This window comes from Cyprinus carpio, chromosome A1, assembly GCF_018340385.1.
Source record: "Cyprinus carpio isolate SPL01 chromosome A1, ASM1834038v1, whole genome shotgun sequence".
NCBI lineage: Eukaryota > Metazoa > Chordata > Actinopteri > Cypriniformes > Cyprinidae > Cyprinus > Cyprinus carpio.
In genome coordinates, this window is record NC_056572.1 from 8457299 (window position 1) to 8480556 (window position 23258).

The 23258-nt window shown below is 33.0% G+C and overlaps 1 protein-coding gene across 1 annotated transcript in view; it reads right to left on the bottom strand.

The window, feature by feature from the left end:
• LOC109068180 (voltage-dependent T-type calcium channel subunit alpha-1H-like) overlaps window positions 1-22357 on the bottom strand; it is a 44056-nt gene extending 21699 nt beyond the window's left edge. The window contains exons 1-11 of the mRNA XM_042766334.1: window positions 22211-22357; window positions 18913-19046; window positions 15490-15587; window positions 14541-14700; window positions 8400-8712; window positions 7661-7753; window positions 6129-6786; window positions 3921-4270; window positions 2408-2559; window positions 2141-2326; window positions 719-836 (exon numbers count right to left, since the gene is read on the bottom strand). Of these exons, the coding sequence (XP_042622268.1) occupies window positions 719-836; window positions 2141-2326; window positions 2408-2559; window positions 3921-4270; window positions 6129-6786; window positions 7661-7753; window positions 8400-8712; window positions 14541-14700; window positions 15490-15587; window positions 18913-19046; window positions 22211-22303 (2355 nt within the window). The 5' untranslated portion in view covers window positions 22304-22357. The remainder of the gene's footprint in view (window positions 1-718; window positions 837-2140; window positions 2327-2407; window positions 2560-3920; window positions 4271-6128; window positions 6787-7660; window positions 7754-8399; window positions 8713-14540; window positions 14701-15489; window positions 15588-18912; window positions 19047-22210) is intronic.
• Window positions 22358-23258: the final 901 nt, after the last annotated feature.

A 23258-nucleotide genomic window follows, 5' to 3' on the forward strand; every position in this document is an offset into this window, starting at 1 on the left:
ACACTACCCAATACCGCAGGGAGAGGGCTGATGACCTCATCATGTCAGCAATAATATGGGGCAGGTTTCGATGACCTCAGCAATTTCAACTCTAACAGTAGAAGTTTAAATAATCCCAGTCTTAAAAGTAAGACTGACACACACACAAATTCATATTCAGCAAGCCTGAGGATTTAAGCAATTTTAGTCATATTATATAATAATATATAGTAGATTGCAGAACAAAAATATGTTCTCTTAAATACTTTACAAACAATAAAATAACAAATAATTTAAATAAGCATAAATCTAAATGTACAGCATCAAAATAGCTGTATTTTGCTCTGACATGCAAGGATTTGTTACTTCATTTAAGGGAAGCTAAATACCCACAATCCCTTGCCTCAGCATTTTTGCAAAATGCTGCTGTTCCTACATTGAGGAGTGAGTATTTAATCAAAACTTGCCTCTGAAGACTAAAAATGCTATTTCTGGACTTTAAATGAATACAAGCCTCTCTAAGTTCAACCGTCAGTTTAGTCACCTACAGACTCCTAGTAGTCAGGAAAATGTGGGGATTTCGCGAACAGTTGTTGTGTAATGTTTTATTTTTCACTAAAAAGGACCTTTGATACTTAAGAAATAATAAGTAGTTCTCTTTGTATTATTTATTTATTTCTTTATTAGAATATTATATCATTATTTTGTTTATTATTGAGTTTTTTGACAATCTTCTGACCTGGAACACGGTGACGATGGCCCAGAGGAGTGAGTCAAAGTTCTTCCTATCTGACACAGTGTCTCCATTCTCCAAACGCAGAGTAAACTTACACCCAAACAGATGCATTCCCAATATACTAAAACACAGAAGACAAGGGAGAGAGAGAGAGAGAGAGAGAGAGAGAGAGAGAGAGAGAGAGAGAGAGAGGGAGAGATTAAAAAAGTTGCAAAAACAAAACATTTACTGCAACTAAATGCAAGAATATTATTCCCAGGTAACAGTGACATTTGTGTCCAGCTAACAACTGATATAATTGTTCCAGCTAACAACTGATATAATTGTTCTAATACAGAAATTTAGTCATTATTTAAAAGATTAGAAACTGTTTAGTGTGTAAAACAAAATACATTTGACACTAAATTATTGTGTTTTTGGTAACACTTTAGTTTGGGGACCAATTCTCACTATTAACTTGTTGCTTATTAGCATGCATATAAGCACATTGGCTATTCATTAATACTTATAAACCACACATTAATGCCTTATCCTGCATGACCATATTCTACATCCCTTAATTCTACCTAATGCTTAAACTTAATAACTACCTTACTAACCAGTAATACATAGTTAGTAGTTAGTTAATAGCGAGAATCGGTCCCCAAACTCAGTATTTTCAATGTTTTTCATCAGAATTTCAGACAGCTTGGATATTCTCAAGGTCTAATTAAATATTTTCTTAAAACTACTACCTAAAAGAGTAATATGTGCTTGTTATGGAGGAAATTAACCGTAATGACAAGGTACACTGAAGCTGAATTAATATTATTATGATTATTTGACAAAAACCATAAAAAAATACAATTAATTTTCATTGTTTGAAATAAAATGTTAAATTATATTTTTATGATTACTTGTTAATTGTTTTAAATAATATGATTTATTTTCATTGTTTGAAATAATTTACCTTATTAACCATATTTTATTTCCACTAGTTGCCAAAGCAACATTTCTCATTTTTCAAGTACTAAATAAACAAAACTAAAACTAAAACAAAGTGACAAAGATCCAAACAAAATTAATAAAACTTTATTAAAAAAAAAAAAAAAAAACAGAAAATATACAAATAAAATCTAATTCAAAATATTATCAAAAACTAGAATCGTATTTCAGTATATAAAGTAACACTGATACCTGGGTATTATGACATAATATAAGTACATTGATTAGTACTGGATTGAAATAATAAAATATCAAATTCACCTTCTTGAGTTTACCTTCTTGTGTTAACCTTTTAAAATGAATGAATGAATAAAAAATAAAATAAAAAATACCTTAATGACGAATCATATTCCTTCTACTGAAACTGTACTAAAAACCTCTGAAAACCAATTGGGAACTGAAACCTCATAACATATATACTCTACAATCTGTCATACAAACCTAAAGATGAAGATGAAGAGCATCAGCAGCATGCAGAATGTGGCCACATTGTCCATGGTCTTCATCAGTACCACCAGCTGTCTGCGCAGAGCTGGGAGGAACCGCACCAGCTTTAATACCCTTAGTAAACGAAACGTCCGCAAAACCGAAAACCCTCCATCCGATTGTCCTACAATCTCACACACACTGTAGAAAACACCAGACAGAACTGTTGTCAAAATACACAGTATTTACAACGAATGTAAAGCAAACAGAATAGCACAGAACCTGATTATAACGATGATCCCGTCAAAGATATTGTAAAGGTTGCTGATGTAGCCGTATAGACCGTAGGCCAAAAGCTTCAGGAGCATCTCTAACGCAAACAAACTAGTGAAGACAATATTACTGATCTCCAACACGTCTGTTAGCTCCTCTGGCTAAAAGAAAGAACGAGAATATAAAAAATTACTGATGTGTCATAATAACAGGCAACCAATGTATATTTGTGAGAACATGTAGGCTCTTTTAGCCTGGATTTTTGTCTACCAGATGAAAAATGCTTTGAAAAGTAATGGCACACTTCTCCTTAACAAGCCATGTGATCTGATGTCTGTAGCACATACAGTGCGCTGCTAACATGAATGTATACAAAAGCTAAACTACAGTGTTGTTACTGTCATGACATTATATTTATGCTACTTCTCTCCTTGTGGCTTTATTTCTTGCAGAAGAGCAGGCGAGCGCTGTTATTAACCGTGTCTACTGTAATGTAAATAATCATTTCCCTGGCAACAGTTTGAATGTCCTCTGCCTCAAACCGGTTAATCTCAGACTCCCTCACACAGACACACTAATCCTAACAAAGGGGGCTAATTAAATGCAATATGAGCCACAAACATGCATAAAATCACATTGCAAACACAGCGCTGGGGGATCATGTTGTTTTATAATGAGTGACACTAGGGCATTTATTTGTATGTAACAGCAAAAAACAGAAACTAAGAAATGTATTGCTCAAAGTCACCATTTCATATTTCAGGAGATTAACTGAGGGATTCATTATGCTTCAGTCAGGTATCAACTTTATTGTGCATGTATATATAAATAATATGTGTATATATATATATATTATATATATATATATATATATATATATATATATATATATATATATATATATATATATATATATATATATAAATAATTAAGTACTTAATCCATTTGAATTATGAAAACATGAATAATTTTTTGGTCACAGACAGGATGCATAGATTTGGATCCAAACTGACATTGGCACATTTCATTGCAAGCGTTATTATTTTTTAACCTAACATCATCCATCCATTTAATTGAATAATTTAAGTACTCAACTAAATCTAAGTTCTCAGTTTCAAGTAAAAAAAAAATCTAGTAAAACATAATATTTCTAAGTTCTCAGACTATGTTAATAATAATAATAATATAATAATAATAAATATAATACATAATAATAATAACCCCCCCCCCAATAATGTAAAATCATAATAATAATAATAATAATAATAATATAGTGTTCTAGTGTTGTTGTACTAAAAATAATAATTAAGCTTTTGTAGAGTACTATATTAAATAATAATAATAATAATAATAATAATAATAATATATCTGATCACAGTTTGTGAAATTGTTGAGATCTCTTTTAAAACATGGGATTACTAGAGAAGCAGGATTCTTCTCTATGTAATCTTACTAGTGTTTAATAGAAACAACTAATTAATCTCATTTGTGATTGGTGTGTAAATGAGTGCATTGTTTTCACCTGCTCATGGTACTCCACTCCCATGCTGAGTGTATTGATAAGGATTGCTATCATTATCCCTCTGTTGAAGTACTTGCTGTCCACAATCCGCATCAAAATGGCTCTGGCATAATGTACACACATACACACACAATTCTCATGCCCGGACCCCTTTTCTTCCACATCCTGGTTTCTTTTGCTCTGTTCTGAGCTGACGTCTGGCCCCTGTTTCTCTCGGTCCGATTCAGTGTTGGAGTCGCAATTAACACCGTCACCTTCCTGGGCGCAAATTGGGCAGGAGGACGACTCTGAAGACACCAGCCCAACCCTGCTGTCCACACACACACTCGAGCATGTGCCCGGAAACACACCTGCAGTGAAGGACAACATTATTTAATATTACACATAGGGAGGCTGGGGCTACATGTCTCAAAAACTAACTCCAATTTACACAAATGCTTGTTTTTTCCTTTATGTCTATATAGAGACTGACTGTCAAAAATAAATCAACTCCAACTCTCTAGCTTGCTTCCTAATCTATATTAATTGTCTAATAAACCTGGTATTTTGTATTATTGTCTATATATGGATTTGGTGTATTATATGAATCTTTTGATAATATGTCTGCTAAATGCATAAATGTATATGTAAAATGTAAATGTTCACTGCAGTAAATATTTTGACTAGCCCCAGCTTCCAGTAATGCATTAGTTACTTGAATTAGTTGCTTTGATAATAGTGATTGATACTCTTTCATCCATAATCAGTGCAAAGTCTGTCTACACCTGCCTTTTGAGATACTCTTTCATCCATAATCAGTGCAAAGTCTGTCTACACCTGCCTTTTGAGACCCATCTATTGTTCTGTTATTTGTTATTATTTGATACATATGGCTATGGCTAAGTGAGGATAACCAATCCCAATCACAAAAGGAACCTGTAAATGCATAAATAATATTAGTAAAATAATAAAAGGTTCAATTCTTTAATTACCCTTTTTGACAAACTAGATTTCCCCAGCCTCCAGTAATGCATCAGTTAACTTGAATTCCAATTCTGCTGTTTACTGTCTTTGTCACCACTTTTATTGTTTTGGAATAACATGATTACTGAGGGCGCTATAAGAGTTTTAAATCAAACTGTTGTGATTTAAATTAAATGCTGTTGGCTATTTAAAAGGTTTATTGATATGCCCCAATATAGAGTCAGATGTGCTTGAAGTTAAATAAACTTTAACAAAAAAGTATCAATATTTCTACAAAAATAATAAGCGCTGTTTTCAACATTGATGATAATAATAAGAAAAGAGGCAGCTCCTAAGTAATGGCAGCCAAAAATTCAAATTTTAAAACATTTTAAAATGTATAAAGTAAGGATTTTCTTGTTAATTTATCCTGTTGTTAATCATAAAATTTATTTTTATGTGTGTTATGTTAAAACCCTATGATAAATTTTCCATTAGGATCATTTAGGTTCCAAACAGTGCTGTAAATATTTTCAATGTTCTTATTGGAATTTCTAATGGCTGCTGGCATTCAAACCACACCACTGTTCTTTGCCAAAAAAGGCAACGTTTTGTTTGTTCAAACTTGAGGAAGGGCAACCTGACCATATACTGCAACCTAAAGTTTTATATCTAATAAATGTAGCTGCAACACAAGATGCTGAGACGATTCAAAGTTATGAATGCATTTTGACCAAAATGTTGAAAAGATCCCAAGGTTTCCTCACCAGGTAATTTCAGGCAAAAGTCAAGAGGCACAAAAATAATGACTGGACAGAGTGTGTGTTTGTGCATATGGTTTCCTCAATTCAATTTGGAATTATTAGGGCATGTCAAGTGCGCAAAGCCAAGGAAAAAAAAAGGAATTCCATTATCTATGTTATTAAGTTAAAACCCCAGAGACAGAATTTGCTCTTAATCCACAAACCCAAAGTCAAATTTGAAACATGACAGCAGGGCCAAAAACACTTCTGTTTTTGCATAGAGATTGCCATATTTAACTTAATATGCTTTATGTACAGTGGCCCTAATAAGTATTTGTACCTTAAAGCCATAATTAATATACAATGCAGTAGACTGTTAGGGTTAGTAGAATAAGTTGACATGCACTTGCAGAGTTACTTATAGTTAGTAGAATGTCTAAAGTGGACTCAAAAATAAAGTGTTACTTTAATATATGAATGTAATTGCATTAGATAACAAAATACTGCTTATCAATGTTCTTACCGTGCTGCAACTTGTAAGTATCATGGTATCCACTACAAACGGAAATCTTCCTGCCATTCCGTCCATGACGGAAAGCCGGTGCTTTGACTCCACCTGTCGAGTGTGAGCGAGTATGTGAGTTTGTGTATATTTTAGAGGGCAGGATGGTGGGATAGTTCATAGCGAGCCTCAAACCCTTTAAATTCTGTAGTGCAAGTGGAAGTGATGGAGTCTTTTTTGAACTCTGATTATCTCTATCGAGATGAAGAGTTTTCATTTCTATGCCATTACTGATATAATGTTGATGCCGAAGAGGATGATGATAATGCAGCATACAGTATTGGGTTGGACTCATTTTTGTCCCATTGTCACTCCAATATCCATTAGTCCCGCCCACTGAGAGGGAGCTGCTGGGATTGGCCACACCACTGTGTCTCTTGTGGCATAATTCACCAAAGAAACGTGCGGCGTGACGGCAAAGTTTACGACAAATGTGGACGAGGTATTTCAGCATTTCTTCGTAGCAGGATCCTGGTTCGGTCAGGCTAGCTAATGTGGATTCGTTACTACGGAAACGTGCCCGCTGCTCCTGCATCAGCTGGTTCTCACGTTGTTTGGTCTCGGAGAACTGTGTTGCTATGACGACCAGGCACAGGTTGATCATGAAGAAGGAGCCTACCTGTAGACAAAACAAGATGCAAGTATATAACAGAGAAAACAATAGTCCAAAAACATGACAGGACTACAAAATACATAAAACACTGATGTTTTGTAACTGGGTATTCATGCATATTTCACGACCTTGAATTTTCTTCAGATTTTCTAATCAATACAATTGTGATTTGCATGACACATTTATGAACACTAAACTGGAAAAATGTATCTAAAAATGTTAGGAAATAATTTTGATTCAGAAATTGCTAGTAAAATTAACAAATAACTACAAACAACAACAACAACAACAGTATATTAAATAACAGTGTATCACTTCTAAATGATGGTCCGAAAAAGTGTACTTCCACTACATAAATTTTAATAATATTTCACAGTGTTTCTGTTTTATACTGTATTTTTGATCAAATAAACACATCCATGGTGAACAAAAGAGATTTCTTTCAAAAACAACAAAAAATCTTACCATCCCCAAACTTGGAACGGTATTGTAAGTTTAAGCATTGGTAGTTTTATTGGGTACAAGATTTATTTTCTAATTTCTACAATGATAGACTTAAAAAGACATTAAATATGTACTTGTACTTATAAGATTGTATAAAAAGTATGATTCTCTCCTTAGAAATGCAGTACATTAGTGTAGTACTGCAGTAAGTTTCTTAAGTACAAGCATTCATTTTCAATATTGCTCAATTACAAATTCTCCAAAATGATGACAGAATTTTCAACTCTCTAAGTATAGTTATCAAGAAAAATTATATGAGTAAATTACACCGCTGATGATAGCAAAAAGCACTGCCATGAAACTAATGAAAGCAGAGACTCCAGCAGAGGTTAAAAGAGAGGAAGATGTATGAGTTAGTTAAGTACTGTGCACTTACAATGATAAGAAAGATGAAATAGATGAAGTTGTAAAAGGAATGCGCATCCATGACATAGTACATGATATCTACCCATCCCTCTAACGTGATGACCTGATGAGAAAACACAAACAAGATTATACAGGTTACAATATCCGCCATTCACGTAATGCTTAAAATACAGCACTTCTAGAAAGTGCCAAAATACAAAGGACACTTTCACATATTGCTCATCGCTTCCACAAAACTAGGTCAGGAAACTCTATGGAATGATAAACGTCATGCTGTAGTTAGTCGGATTACTCAGAATCCTGATAAATGTCCGTGTCCATCCAGAATCAGATTACTAAAGAATATGATAAATATTGTTGCCCTAAAGATTAGATTAGAATGGAACATGATAAAACTTGATTTCCTAGGACAGGTAAGTTGGTTACTGATGTAAGAGGATTCGTTCTTGCTGTAGCCCCTGGCAACCATTCACTTCATTTTCAGACTCTGAAAGTGTATCTCGGTGCCAAAAGGATATGTGAGGATAAAAAAAAAATATACAATATCGGCAACTGCCAGACTGAATATATACTCAGCGAAAATGTTAATGAACAACTTGGAGCAGATCTCTAACACACATTCAACCGAATAGAAAAGTTACTGACCTGCCTGACCTGCCTTCCTAAAAAATTATTAATGACTTTGCACATTTTTTTTTTACAAACTCATTCAATACTCTTTTCACTGACTCACAAACACACGTACACACCTGAAAGATAGCAATCCAAGCATATCCAATGTTGTCAAAGTTGATAGCCCCATTATGCGGATTGTGTTCGCTTGCACTGCAGTTGTTGTAATACAAGTTCCAGTTTACACATCCATGATGAGAGGGATCTTTGAAAACAAGATCTGTGTCATTATCAGCCGTGAGTACACAATCAGCCCCTCCAACTCTGCGTTTCGGGATGTTGGAGCAGTGTAGCATTCCGTTCTCCCGAGTGGTGGAGCAAATGAAGGGGATGTCATCTGCTTCGTCCAGTCTGTAGTATTCACTCACAGACTCTGAAACATTATACAGCCTGCAGAGAGACCATATGCAGTAAGTTACGGAGAGACACATGAAAGGTGCAGTTTTATTATAAAAAAAAATTTACTTTACATTTCTCATTTTAGTTTAGTTTTAGCTAAAGTTAACTAAATTAAACTAAAAAGAATAAGTGAAAAAATAAAAATAAAAACTATGATAAAACTAAACAGACATTTAAAAATATTAATAAAAATGACAAAAACAACAAATTTCATTTCATTTTCAATTACTTAAAAAACAAAAATTAAACTAAAACAAATAATATACAAATAAAATTTGATACAAAATGTTTACAAACAGTACAACAGTACAGTAATTCAATGGTGATGAAATAACACTGGCAATGTGAAAGCAGCTATTTTTTTATGTGTGATGCATTATTTTGATTGGATATTGAATAAATAGATGCTGTATTATGCTATAATTGTATTGGAAGGACTGTTTCATGGCACAATCACAATTGTTTTGAATCACAATTGTTTAGCACATATGCTAGATAAAGTATGATCTAACATAAAACTAAACTGGCATGACAAGTAGCGAGCTTTAAACACATTGAAAGTCTACACGCCTTTTTTAAAATAGTGATTTCGTGTTTTCCATCTCAGAGGTTTTGACTTTTTTGGCTGCATCCAACAATTTAAATCATGCATATTTTCTGCTGGATTGAGATTCACATTCACTGTAGTAAAAATGGATTTTAATGATTAATTTCACTCATTAATTATTTATTTATTAACTAAAGTAATTTCAACATTCATTGTCTCATATAATATTTATTTTGACATAATGAGGTTGGCAATCAATATTTGTTGGTTTATTTATTTCTCTGATCATATATAATTTATTAATTTGCTTTATTTATTTATACTTAATAGACAGCCTTTTGATTTAAAGCTGTAAATTCTTTAAAAAAAAATAAGACTGATGGACCTCTGTGACTGATGTTTACCTTTTATTAATGCATTAAATTTAAAACAGAATGCTAATTTACTTGACATTTAATATTTGCAAATTGCACTGCATTGCATTAAAATTTTTATTTAGCGTTCAAAGCCTAAAGCTTCTGTGTTCCTGTCACAGAAATGTAACCAATTCAAATCCCATTCAAAACAATTGTGATTGTGCCATGAAACAGTCCTTCCAATTCAATTATAGGCAGAAATTCATTAACAGCTATTTAAATTATATATTAATAAAATACAAAAATATCCATCAGCTCTTTACATGCCAGATCCAAACAATCACAAATGGTACTGTTTTCAAACACAACAATCAAAATATGTCAAATGCATTAAAGACATTAATCACTTATTATGGAATACATTACTTGTATTTTACTTGTAAATTAATATAAGAACTACTGAACTGAGCAAATATGTTCAGATTTGCACTCATAACAGTTGAACCATGCTTCAAAACTTACTGAAACATGTACACTACAAATTACAGCAAGTTTCTATGTGAACATAGAAAGATCCACTATATTTGTATTTGAAGTTTCTATTTAACATTGTAGCAGCATAATAGGCTTAAGACTCCTCTGACTAATGCTAACAGAAGCATCCCTCAATCACCACCTCAAAGCTACATAATAATGTGTGATAGTGTGGAGCATTTTGTTCTCTGAGCATTTACAAACCGTTTGAGCCAAGCACACTTCTGCTTTAATCTGTCTCACATCCTGCTTATTAAACTGAGAAAGCTGCTCTATTAGGTAATCACATCATCTGCAAACATGTTTATATTAGGTTTTAAGAGAGGATGTTGAAGAGAATGGCCTGAGAACTGGCTCATATGTTATTTACCATATCTGAAACTTAGCTGCATACTTGCACTGCATTGCATTAAAATTTCAATTTGCTTTCATAGCCTAAAGCTGCCAAGTTCATTTCACAGAAATGCATCTAATTTAAGTCCAATCCAAAACAATTCTAAATGTCCCCTGAAACAGTCCTTCTAATGCAATGATATAATTTTTTTTTTAATAATTATTATCAGCAATTAATTTGCTGTTAAATTATACACTAATTAATACAAATACATAGCACTAAATATATCTTTCAAAATCTAAATATATCTGAGAATTGGCCCATGCATTACTTAATATATTTTTTTAATTACTTTTAGTTATTTAGTTATTTTTTTGTCAATAATGCAATATAAATTGCAACTAATATAGACTCATAAATACAATAGCTAGTTTTTTTTCTTTTTCTTCCAAAAACACACAACAAAGAGCCTGAGCTACAACTGAATATATCTTCCACTGCAGATTTTAAGCCAGTGCATTCAGATGGCCTAGATCCAAACCATAAAATTTGTCAGTTCTAGTCTTGCAGCCATTCAGATAAAAATTCCTTCTTTTGTCACAAAAAAATGCCCAGAGGTCTTCTGTTTTGCGAGCTCATGTGCTGAATGTATTAAACAGATAATCTGCAGTTTAATAAAGACCTGACAGAAATGAGAAACAATTAACTTTACAAGTTCTGTATTTAATTCCACCAAGGTTCACACTGATATATTTTGGAGGACTGAAAGATGGACGGGTGGAGGACATTAACATGACTGCTTTTCTTTATTTAATTATGTTAATACAATTCCTGAGAATCTTGTTGAAATAAAGAACGGAAGAAAGAAAGAAAGAAAGAAAGAAAGAAAGAAAGAAAGCTTTTAAAAAGTCTTTACATAAAAGACTTTATACTTCAGGAAAATTCAATCAAATTGCATTGTCTTGAAATGGTAATTAGTCAGGATAGTCATTTCTCTTTGTTAAAAGTAATTATTTTTAATTATTATAAAAATTAATTTACAAAGAAGTGGACTCCTTATGAAAGTGTCAAATCATTTGGGTAACAGAACAAGCTGCAGGCTCCAAACATAATGAGCAGATGTGCAAACAGACAAATTTGCACATCTCATGGGATTCACTTACACAGTAAGCCATTTTCACACCTTAAATAGGTGTAATATGACTGGCAATTTCTGTATTTGTGCTGCAAGCCACGGTAAGCATTTATTAACTGGGTCACTCTATGAAACGGGTGCCTTTTCAAGCTTTACAAGGGAATTTTAAAGTAAATATGTAAACCATTTTGGTAACACTTTATTTTAAGAACCAATTCTCGCTATTAATTAGTTGCTTATAAGCATGCATATTACTAGCATATAAGCTGTTTATTAGTAATTATAAAGTACATATTAATACCTTATTCCGCATGACCGTATTTTAGATCCCTTAATCCACCCCGTACCTAAACTTAACAACTACCTTGCTAATAAGCACAAAATTAGGTTTGTTCAGGGAAAACTCTTGTTTTCTATTCCCCATTCTAAATTGTGTTAGCACGATTTTAAACATTCAAACAAACAATATGTTAAGAGTTAATAAATTAGGTTGTGACATTTAAAGCCATGTGACATTTAATTAATTTCATACATTGTGATATAATTATGCCTTCATAAAGATAACAAAGTTGACTATTTTAGTTTAATCTGACATTATAAGCCTTGTGTTTAAAGTATTTTTAAAATAACAATAAAAAGTATTTAAAAAGAGGAGGCTGTAACTGTTCACTTCTTGAAAGGAAGATACCGTAAACTTTTTTGTTACTTATATATACTTAAATATATATAATGGTAAGGTGGGTTAACGCTAGAGTTGTGTATTAATGACAAAAAATGATATCTCAATATTTTCTGGAATTGTATTAATAATTAAACAATATTTTGCTGAGTGGGTAAATGGTTTAAGACTGCCGTGGACAGCTGCCTCCCAAAGCTTCTGATATTCTTCATATTCTGTGCAGTGGTTAGTTTGCAAGAGTAACAGAAATTATTCAGTATTCAGTAACACAACACTGTCGTGTTTTGCTCATAGACTCAAAACAGTTCTGCTGTGGCTTTGTTTATTTTTGTGGATGAAAAACTGTTTAAAACAGGAAACTGTTGTTTAAAATGTAAGTCAATTAATATTAACTTCTTGTTTATTGGACTGTTTTATAAAATCAATATCACATTTGCAATTGAGCCGATATTTGGAGAAAAAACTGTACTCTTTGTGTGATATTAACTATATCAGATGATATAAATATAAAAGGCACATAAAAGTCATACAGAGTCATTTTTGCCACCTTTTCCCCCAATTTTGGGAGAATTTTAAAAGTATTTTAATAGACTAAATCACCCAGTAAAAGCGTGAACTCTAAATGTGCTTGTGCAGTAGTCTAACCTACATCACATAGTGTACGCATGCAGTCTCTGGCTGTGTTTTTGTTTGGTTTTTGCAATTGATCCTTGATGTCAAATAGCATATGGTTTAAACAACAATTACAATATTATCGTAGAGGATATATATCGCACATCTCTAGTTAACACACAAGCTGGTGGCAAAAGTCTATGGAGAGATAATAAAAGACAAATGCTACTGACAAAAAGGCCTCCACATAAAGAAAAAAGGAAACTATCTATGTTAAAAAACAGTACACTAAAAGTTGACATGAGTTATTCACTGTTAAAGTTATTTTTACACATATGCATAAAAGGCACTCTAATAGCACCTGCTTTGTAGAATGACAAAAAAAACAAACAAACAAAAAAAAACCTCCATGAGAAATTAGACTTTTTTTTTTAAATAAAGGCCAATTCTTTTGAGTTTTGAATGCACATAGCAGCAGATGTACATGTGCTGAAGTGGTTATTGTAAGTGGTTTTTGACAGACAATGCAATAAATGTTGTATGCACAAGAGAGCTGGATTTTTAAAAGGGCAGCATAATTTGAGTGAGAGAAGCATTATTGTAACAGACATTGCTTGGATAGTGGTGGGCTTTGGGGAGGGCATTGGAGAGAAGCAGTGATGCACCTGAATGGGTCAAGGCTTCTTTCTACATACTGGCTTTCTGGTATGCAGTACATCAGGGTGGACAGTTGTCAAAATGATTCACTGATGCAAACTGCCTTTATGGATACTCATTATTCAACTTTTTACTTTGTAAACTCTCTATGATCAATGAGGCCCTTATGGCAAATACAATGTGAGAATTGATATCTTGTGTCTGCATACACAAAACAATAAAAAAAATAAACATTTATACTTTGCTTTGCTGTAATCTGCTGAGAAAATATTTATGCTTCTTAGCTGATTTCCACATTGAAAGGTAATTCCAGGTCTATTACTGTACCACACAAAAATATTTCACGTGTCCCTCAGTTTGTAAAAACTAAGGAAAAACTGTCAGGTGTGTGTACAGAAGCACATTTTTAATAGAAGTCTATGAAGTCAGTGTCAAGGAGACATTAAAAATAACTCTTTCAACAATAAATACAATAAAAATAAAATGAGTTTCTGTACTCTGTTGAACACAAAATAAGATATTTTGAAGAATGCTGGTAACCAAACAGTTGATGGACCCCACTGACTTCAATGGGATGGGAAAAAACACTATGGCAGTCAATGGCTATTAGCAACTGAACTATTGCTTTAAAGCCTCCAGCACACTTGCGTCATAAGCTTTCATTGAATGTGCATTACTGTACATATGCTAATTTTTTGTTTTTTTATAAACTGAGGAACAAGCTAATATTATTTATTATATATTAATATAGCTTAAATTCAATTAAACTCATTAAAATCTGGACAGTGGCCTTCAAAGCTCCCTAAAAGTCATTCTTTCACCTGATGACGCAACATAAACAGGTTCCACCGAGGAACATACCCATGTGGTTCCAGTGTATTTATGGCTGCAGCAGCAGTTTTGCAAACCCTCCAATTTGCATATATTGAGTAACTTGCATTAAAAAGCACCAGTATTGCACTCACATTCTGACATTGTTGTCAAAAAAGCAGCGGTTGCGCAGAAGCCCCGCCCACAGCTGCACGCCAACGATCCCAAAGATGAAAAACACGAAGAAACAAAGCAGCAACACGTTTCCTAGCATCGGTAAAGTATCCAACAGCAACGTCACCAAGATTCGCATACCTACAAGACACAGATACATGATGTCATAAACACGCATTTAATAACACTTGCAATGAAGCATCAAAGCCATCGAGGTTCACTAGACACATTTACAGACGAGGCCGTGGTATTACATTCAACTTTGATAACTCTGATCTGATTATTCACATACCTCATGAACACATTTTTTCAGTGTCTGATGTGTATTCAGTTATTGAGCCAAGAAGTGAACACACACACACACACACACACACACACACACACACACACAAACTTGCAGGGCTTTGGCTAATGCTCGGTGGTTTGAGAATAATTGAATTGGAAACTTAACAGCCATGGGCTCTCACTCCTCACTGAGTCCAAAATCTATTATTGCTTTGCTAAACACACACACACACTCACACAAACTTATTTGGTATGTGTTGACAAAAAGAGTGAGCTATAAATGGTAAAAGTATCCGCACATGTCAAGAATTTACTGTCTCGCCGTACATTAAACAAAACAGACACTTGCAATGCTGGACTCCATCCATGACTGTAACATACACCAGCACCTCTCTGAAGACGTGTGTGTGTGTATGAGTGTATGAGTGTTTGTGTATTTTTTGTGGTCCATTAAACTATGAGATGTTGGACTGTGGGCACTTAGCTGCAACAATCAAAAAGTTAATACATCATGGGAGTCTTGTCTTTTCTGTGTGTGTGTGAATCTATAAATACAGTACTATTAAAACACTATTAAAAGTGTCACTAAGAGAGAAACAAGAAAAATACACAGATGCAAACATATAGAGGGAAAACAGTACTCACTGGGAACTCTGTTGATGGCTCGTAATGGTCTGAGAACCCTCACGGTTCTGATGGCTGAGAAACTAACGTTATGACCATCTAAAGAATACTCCAACATCCTATAACATCAGCAACACAAATTCACTTCAATGAACTTGTAACGCAACACAATACAACAATACATATAATAAAGAATAATAAAGTAATATATATTTTTCAACCATTTGATGATGACATTCAGTATAATATAATTATTATATTAATATATAATAATTATAATATATAAAATAAATCCTACTCATATTATATAGTATTTTTTTTCAACCATTCAACGACATTCCATTTATTAATTAAAAACAGGTATATACAGGAAGATAATTAATATTATGATATTTAAATTAAGATTATAACATCAGTTTTATTTATATGTTACATAATAATAATAATAATAATAATAATAAGCATTTCTTCTTATTCTTCTTTTGTGTGTGGAAACTGTGATAATTTTTTTCAGGATTCTTTGATGAACAGAACGTTTGAAAGCATGTAACAAAACACTGGACAGTTTAAAATGTTTCACAGATGAATCACAAAATTCAAACATCATGTTTCCTACATAGAGACTGAGTTGAGCTGTCAATCGATTAAAAAATTATCGAATTAATCACACATTTTTTCCTGAAATGAATTACGATTAAACATTAAAGTTTTTAAATATACTTTTATATTGTATTAATTTCACATTCCATCTTCAAATAAATGTAGAAACAGCATAAAGACAGTATATTTTTAATATTTATTTAGTGGCATCTTTTTTATGTCTGAAGGCGATTATCACTGATACCAATATTACTGATGTCTCTATGAAAATAGTTTTTTTTCTGTTTTTTATTAATAATTTTTTATAGCTGTTTATAATTATTGTAGGTTTAATTGGGTGTTATTGATTTTTATATTTTTTAGAATTTATTAGATTTTAAGTTTTTATTTAAGTAAACTTAAAACAATATTCACATAAACACATTATAATAAATGTCATATTTAGCTACATATTTAGCTATTTCGATTCGCTACAGAAGGCACCCCCCGGACCCGTGTGAGACACTTTTTTTCATGGATGGGCGCTTCTTATTTAACTTTTTGTGGACTGACGCATGCAACACCCGCTGAGTGCCATGAAACAGCTTGAAAGATCAAAGACAATTTTTAATACAACTCGGACTGGATTGGTCTGAAAGAAGAAAGTCATATACACCTAGGATGACTTGAGGGTGAGTAATTTATGGGCTAATTTTTATTTTGGGTGAACATACCCTTTAAGGTCTGCCGCTGCTGAACATGACGCGGATCCTACATGCATCCTATTTTCATACAAGTTTTTTGTTATAGTGTTGTCCTTATATTTTTTAGGTCTTTGATGATTTTTTTATGAGTTGAATTGTGTGTTTTTTTTGTGTTTGTTTGTGTTTGGTTACAGTTTTGAAAACCACTGCACAGTTTTAAGGCAGCATTAATCACAACTTCATGACTTAACCGACGACATAACTATGACATTGCATGCTCGTAGTTTCATTTGCGCTTTAATTTGATATAGTGCTTTAATATAATACATGCTGTATTATATTAAAGCACTATATCATATTAAAGCGCAAACTGTGAAGTTGAAGTTGAGATTAATGCTGCCTTAAAATTGTGCAGTGGTTTTCAAAACTGTCCTGGAACATGAGTGCACCGCCATATTTGTCCGTGCATTTGAAGAGCATGTGCTATGAGTATAACGGCTAAAAGAACAGGAAAATTGTTTTTTACTGACATATGGCCTGACAACATCTCATCTGATCGCAGTTCACTGTTGTTCTACTGAAGCTCCCTCTTCACCTGCACATTTTATGCACTCATTTGACTAGTGCCTGGCGCTGAGGTGAAGTTGGAGTGTGTATTTGAAAAGTCTTCCATTTGATGTGGTCGTAAATACATTCTGTGTCTAAATAAATGCAATTCTTGTCAAGAAAAAAGAGACAGAAACAGCAGTTGTGAGTGGGGTGGGCAAGCCTAGCCCCGCCCCTGCATTAACTGCATTAAATATTTTAAGTGTCTATTTACACTAAGTGCAAATAGCCGCCTTGTTGGCAGAGACTATTTACACTAACTCCGCCCACTAACGTGTGATTGGTAAAGTCAAGACTGAAAAAAGACACTCGTTAAACATCAGTTTCAGTGGCGTAGATGATAGGGCATGTGCTTTTTGATGTGATTGACCCGAGTTCGAGTCTTTTTTTTTTTTTTTTTTAAATCTCATATCGCAACGGAAAGGCATTTATTTTCAATAAAAAATTTCAATCGGGTAGGGTTCGGGTAGGTGTAGGGAGCGCTTTATTGTCCCAATAAGGTGGCATCCATTTAATAATTTGAATTAAAATGATAATTTACACTCAATACTTTATTATTGTGTATTGTTTTATAATGTACTACAATACTGAGGTGAAGATAATTGCAACTATTTGCAATAAGTAGTATAAATAGCAGAAAATCTTGCTATTTTAACATAGCAAATAGATAGTAAATAGAATCTATAGCTATTTGCACTTAGTGGAAATACTGTAGCATATCGTTAAAAATACTGCTAGTGTAAATAGCATCTATCACTAAGAAAATATGCTACTTGAACTTATTAGCTATCTATTTATCGCTATTTGCACTTAGTGTAAATAGCATCTACATTTAATCATTTAGCAGACATTTGATGATCCCTAAATGACACAACACAAAAGCATGGGAAAATTTATTGTTACTATATTGATTCAGATTTATATGTTCACCCCGCTAAAATGGTGATGCATAGGCCAACATGAATGTCTTTGCTATTTATACTGTTAGCATTGTTTTTGTCCTGTTATAGGCATACTTTTCACCTGACTGACCAGCATTATAGCATGAAGGAAGACTAACTGATTAAAGTAGCAAAGAAGCCTGAAGCATCCCAAAATGGTTCAGGAATGTGTTACCTTTGTCCGAATTAATGACCAACTTGTTACTTCCTCACTCACACAAGAGCACATTACTGTTTTAATGATTTTTAATGACTCATCAGGCACATTAGATTGAGCTGATTTTTCGACAAAGAGGAAAACTACAAAACACTGTGTCAATGACAGCACAAGTGACAAGAGAGACAAGATACAGACAGACACAGAGACGCTTGCTTGGTAGTAATTGTCATTCATGAGCTTAGCTGTGACACATGGACTTGACATTAAAACTTGACCTGACATTAAAACTGGATTTGACATTAAACAAACACACACATGCACACACATACACATACACAAACATTGTAATGGTTAAGAGTTTAATGGCTCATCAAATTCTAGGAATCGCACACTAATAGTTGACGTTTTAGATTTTCAGAGCATGGTACTCTCAGCTTTGTGATTTGTCACTCACCCAGCCATGACAATAAAGAGGTCAAGGCGGTTCCAGGTGTCACCAAGGTAACATTTCGGACCAAATATACCCAAGGCCACCATTTTAACCACCATCTCCACAGCAAAGAATGCAAAGATGAAGTCATCAAAGGCCTGTGGAGAGAAGAACCAAAGACTGTTCATGAATACATTACACTAAAAAGTGAAACAGCAGTGTCCTTTCATTTAAAGTGCATTTTTAATCCTGTTTCGTTTAGTTTGCCTAAAAGCAACACTTCCTATTTAAATGTTTTTTTGTTGTTGTTTTATCCAATGTGAAAATTATACATTCATATTACAAATTAAGTTTAAAAAAAAAAAAAAAAAAAAAAAAAATTATAGTGACCTACATTAAGTGACATTTTTATATTAGTCTATTGGAAATCTGTATTGTTAGTTTACAACAGAATGTATTAACAGAATAATATTAATCATATTTTAAAAAGACATCATAATCAGGGGCGTCGGACTGGGGGTAAAAACAGTACTGATTACCCGGGCCCCAAAGGAAGAGAGGGCCCTTGAAAATCTGGAATTTAAAAGACATCAGGATAATGCATAGGGCCCGGGATCTTGTGCAACGCCCCTGATCATAATAAACACTTGTAAACTAGAAACATTGTCTAACAAAATATGTTTAGTTTTATCTTAAGTGAAAGGTCTACTTTCATATTATGGTTAATTTAGTTTGTGTAACTATTTTTTTTTTAACAGCAAATGTCTGAAAATGCTTCAGTGGATGCAGAAAATATTTGGAGACGTTTGGACACCTAAAAATGTATTAACTTCATAAAATATGCAAGTAGCATAGATACATTATCTAAGTTAACTTTTATAAACCATTTTTTATCATTTGCTTTCAACTAACTATTTTCCTGTTTGACTTTCCTGTTTGATCAGTATTGTATACAAGCGCTATACAAATAAAGGTGACTTGACTTGACTTGACTAATTGATCCCAAGGTGCTATTAAAGGATGTTTGAAGTCGGTTCCCGTCAAGTTCCCACAGGTGTCCTAGCAGAGCAACTGCAGGTTTCGTCTCCTAATGGATCTCATTTAAAGCAGCGCTTGTGTAGAAAATTCTTTGCCTTCAACAATAAATTTCAAGACAATCTCTGTCGGACTTCAAAATGCCTGTTGTGAGCAACGTTCCCTTTATTATGCAGAATCAACAGGTTATTTGCAAGTTGTTACGGGAGATTAGAGATGCATAATTTCTGTGAGTCTGTGGCTGATGCTTCATGGATGTCTTTGTGGGTTTCTGTCAAAACTGATAGTTGACTGTTTTTGTGATTTGCATAAATGGTTTCCCGCTGCTCTGTACCGCAGCATTTCTTGATAGGACGTTTTGTACAATAAATTGTTCTAGTTATTTAGACTATTTATTTGTTGAATATATGCCAATTACCCTATTGAACCTGATGTGCCCTTATAGGTGTAGAATATGCTGGGGATTTTAATAAAATGTAACTTTTAATAAAATGTAATAATAAAATGTAAACTCATCCCCGATTTAAATTCAAAGAGACAAGATCTATGCATCTATATGCATAAGGTCTATGCATGACCTGTCATATTATTCAAATCCAAAATGAGGCGATGTGAAAATTAAAGTGTGAAAACTAAACACTCTCATGCAGTGTATGTTTCATTCATACTCGAAGCCGGAGAGCAGATGCAGTGCTAACTGACATATAATTTCTTACAGTACAGAAATGATTAAAATATATTTTATGCCTTATTCTGTGATAAAAATGGAAAAAAGTGTTTGTGGCAAACCAATCATAAAATTGTAATTAGGAAAAAAAAATTTTTTTATGGGGGGGGGCAATATTATAGAATAAAAATTATTGTTTATTGACCAGCTGTGTATTTGATTTCTTGGTTAATTGGAAGCAAGAGATAATAATAATAATAATAATAATAATAATAATAAATAATAATAATAAATGAAAACATCAATAAAACCTATCATTTAGACCAAAAATAAAAAGGTATTACATTTGACATTTCTGTACCCTCACTTCTGAAATGATGGCTATGCCCCTGTGCGTTCTTACTGTACAAGGCTTCTGTAGAACTGATTTATATTAGTAGTCAATCCACCGACCACTTTGTATTTATGTTGAACAATATACCATAGAGCACTGCAGGGATGACCTATTTTGTAGGCCAAAACCCAGAAACAAGTTAGCATGCATTTTAGCTCTTCTGGTTCCCTCCTCCTGAAGTCAGTGTTTTTGTTTTTTTTTTTTGGTTAAATGCTTAAAATCAGGTCTGGGTACACAAGCTCAGGAATTTTTTTTTTTTTGTACATTTGATTCTATGACATAAAACACATCTGTGATAGCCCCTCAAGATTTTTTAAAAAAGCTTTTACTTTCTTGAAAAAGGCACAAACTAACAAGTAGCTAAATGGGACTACAGTGGCTGTCTGTCGGGGACATTAAACATTACAACGAACAGCTAAACTCTTCAACTCACTAGACTGCTTTTACAGCATCGTGTTTATAATCATGCTCTTGCAAACAATTCCAACTCAAACTTTCAGAAATTTTTTAAAATGTTTTAAATAAAGACTTAAAGAGTTAAGTTTTGTTAAAAGCTTAATATTGAAGTCATGTGTCCTTGGTGTATTTATAGACTACATTTAACTTTTTATTTCTGATTATTGTGCTTCAAAATTTATGAAAGTTGTGTTCATTTGTGAAGATTATAAGGATGAACAAAACATAAAAGAATCGTAAACTGTTGTTGGTCACAAAGCTTATTTCTACAATAATCCAAAAGCCAATGGAAAAACCCTACTGGATTTTTGACGAGGGAACCAGGGTTATATGGAAGCTTGTTTCCATACGGGAAAAGAAAGAGAAGTTTTTTTTATTATTATTATTATTTTATATAATTACAAGATATAAACTCAGAATTGCAAAATATAAACTCAGAACTGTGAGATAAAAGTACAAAAATACATCATCACTGCAGCATTCTACTGTTTTTTTTTTTTTTTTTTTGCTTGAAATGTGCATTTCTGCTATAATTATGCAAATATCACTTAATTTTCATATTTAGTTTTTATTTTGTTAATCCAATAGAATATTTTAAATGTGGTTTAAATGTCTAATTCTTCAGGCCACTGTTTGCATTTGTACTTTTATGCTTTTGTCTTTAAATGTTTTTTTTTCCCCAACCAAGTCAATCAAGGTAAACTCAAGGAATCACAGAGATTAAAGACTTTAGTTAATCAATCCACGTGTGTTATGTAAGTGTGTGTTACCTGCAGGATGCTGCACCTGTCAGTGTTGCACTCCAGGTCTTGGCAGGGCTGGAACATGCCGAGCGTAACGCAGTTCAGCAGAATCACCAGCATGCTGACACGCTCAAACCACGTAGAGCTCTAGTTAAGGTAAATACAACTCACAACAAAATCAAGAGTTCAAACATTCCTTTTATATTCAGCAGTCATTTGTTTTTAGTGTTTTAGTTCAACTTTCTAAAATAAGCAGTAAAAATAATAGAATATTATTTTTTTTTAGTATATTACCAACCATGAAGAAAAAGGAAAGGGTCTTTAAACAAAATCTGTTTATGTACTGTAAATATAACACTTTCATTTACTCTTGATTTTGGGGTCTTTCTTGAGTAAAAAAAAAAAATTGAGTGTTTTAATACAGTTTAGCCTTTCAAAGCAAAACATACATTATTGTTCAAAAGTTTGGTGCCAGTAAGATTTTTTAGTTTTAAAGTAGAGTAGAGAAAGGCACAAATACATTACATAATTATATTAAGTTCATGCTTGCATAACTTGCATCAATACACTTATACTGTACTTTATTATGTTTGGAGAAATGCTGACATATTTTCCCATGAACAGCTAATAGAATAGAGTAGAGTAGAGTAGAGTAGAATAGAATAGAATAGAATAACATAGCATAGCATAGCATAGCATAATATAGCATAATATAGCATAACAAAATAGAATAGAATAGAATAGAATAGAATAGAATAGAATAGAATAGAATAGAATACCTCTTTAACACAGAGCTAAAAAATCAGGCGGTGAATTGGATGAATCTGAGAATAAATAATGTAAGACGTGTAGATTCATAATTGATTTTGTTCTCAGGAAGCTGAAATAATAGAATTTGGATAACATAAAAACCCACCATAATGCCGGTTTTAATAAAACGTCTTTTTAAATATGCTCAATACCTGTTTATGACCATGAACCATACAACTTAATAAAATGCAATAAAGCCATTTTGTTTTCATATGGGTCGAATTAAAAACTGCAATTACATTTTCACATTACAGTGCACTGATCT